The sequence below is a fragment of the Pyxicephalus adspersus genome, chromosome 5 (genome assembly GCF_032062135.1).
Source record: "Pyxicephalus adspersus chromosome 5, UCB_Pads_2.0, whole genome shotgun sequence".
NCBI classification, from domain to species: Eukaryota; Metazoa; Chordata; class Amphibia; order Anura; family Pyxicephalidae; genus Pyxicephalus; species Pyxicephalus adspersus.
The window spans coordinates 74,461,904-74,463,818 of record NC_092862.1 but is presented as its reverse complement, the minus strand read 5'-3'; the positions used below and the strand labels follow the sequence as shown (position 1 = coordinate 74,463,818).

The 1,915-nt window shown below is 30.3% G+C and overlaps 1 protein-coding gene across 1 annotated transcript in view; it reads left to right on the top strand.

Moving 5' to 3' along the window:
* The window catches only part of SRD5A1 (steroid 5 alpha-reductase 1), a 14,207-nt gene extending 13,101 nt beyond the window's left edge, over window positions 1-1,106 (top strand). Inside the window, exon 5 of the mRNA XM_072411876.1 lies at window positions 729-1,106. Within this exon, the coding sequence (XP_072267977.1) occupies window positions 729-795 (67 nt within the window). The 3' untranslated portion in view covers window positions 796-1,106. The remainder of the gene's footprint in view (window positions 1-728) is intronic.
* The last annotated feature ends 809 nt before the right edge of the window (window positions 1,107-1,915 follow it).

The following is a 1,915-nucleotide window of genomic DNA, read 5'->3' as shown; positions in this document are numbered from 1 at the left end:
GCCATCGCTCCCATTGAATTTGTTTGCTCAATTGTTTGTTATTGAAGTACAAGTTAGTGTTGTAAGTAAATGTTTACTTGTTTTAATTTTTTACCTAAATAATAGGTAATTATCTAATAATGCCATATATATATTATCTAATTTGTTGTGAAAAACACTACTTATATATTAATAAGTAGATATTTTTTCTTATGAATAAATAGATTAGTTTTTTTTATAAAAAAACTTTATTTATGCAAGTACTATTTATTGTTGGCAAGAAAAAATTTTGCGGCTCTTTAAAAACTTTGAAATTTTGTAAATTGTAATTTTTGGCTCTTTCGACTCAAAAGGTTGCTGACCCCTGCCCTAACCCAAGGACTACCTGTATCTGATACTGCCAAATATGATCTGATGACCACCGAATATATGACCTGTTTTGTATTCTAAGATTGCTCTATTTGTCTCCTGTGATCCCTAAAAAAGAAACATTCTGCTAAGATTTTTAGGATATTTTCTGCCATGAATGTGGCTTTAGTTGGGAAATTAGACCGTTAAAATGTAGATTTGAGAGGACTGGACAAAGCAAAGGTAATTATTTTTCTGAATGTTTTCACGGTTTATCCTGCAGCGGCTCTCAGGCTGCCCCTAGCACCAAAGATTCCTTTATTGCTGTATATTTATAGTTTTACTTGTTTTATCAGTCAGTACCAACCATGCTTATATTGCTATTTTTTCGTGTTTTTCAGATGGTATGTCGAGAAGTTTGACAACTATCCCAAATCCCGAAAAATTCTGGTACCATTTGTGTATTAAACTGCATACACATGAAGTTTTGATAAAATCTGACATTTACCTAAATTTTGTATCCGTTATAGACATTTTGTTTTTGAAATGTCAAAAGATTGTTTTTCTCTTTTCTGATAGTTGGCATTTATTATAGAATTTTACCGATGGTAAAAAAACTATGCATTTTTACTGGTTCTAAGTAATTCTGTAAATTTGTAACTTTTTATGTTTTTACCAGTTTATTCTAAACTGTTTAACCTCAACATTACCCTTCGTGTGATAACTGTTTTATTTCTTGATCTGTTTACGGGTAAATAAACATTCTGGTAAAAAAGTCACATCATGGCAGTCTATTAAGGTTTTATTTATTATCTTGTTAATGGCAACCTGTAACCAATGTTCAATCCACTATTACACTTCATAATAAAAAGTCTCTGACTCCTGATAAAATAATAAATAATATATTATTAATAAATAATAATAAATTTAATAATAAACTTTAAATAAAAAACAAAAAAATCTGTTAAAATAAAATACAAAAATAGTTAAACCTGTAATATAACTGTACAGTAGCTTGTATAATATATATATATATATATATTATATAGGCATTAGGAAAAGGGAGATGCACTCTGCTATGGCAACCTACAATACATTTCAGATAGATAAACTTGAAATATTGCAGGTACAGGTCAGAGGGTAAAGTTCTTGATCAAATCTCTGGCACAAACTACTCCCCAGCATAATGTTACTTTTGAAGTACCATCAATGTAAAGACAGGGGAAAGCGCAAGTAATTTCTGAATTTTTTTAAAGATAGTGGGCCTGATTTATTAAAGTTCTCCAAGCCTGCAGAGGATACACTTTCATCAGTGAAGTTGGGTGATCCAGCAAACCTGGTATGGATCTTGTCCAGGATTGAAAACATTTGCTAGCAAATGTCTTTAAAGAAATCCATTCCAGGTTTGCTGGACCACCCAGCTTTGACCCAATTTACTAAACAAAGTGAACATTTACAATAATTTTTTTTAAATTTTTATTTTTTTTTAATAACCAGTCCCATTGTATTCCTCATGTCAGGATTAAATAGTCACTTGGTTCAGTGTAATATACCCAACTTATAGGGCTCTGATAAAAAAATAAGAATA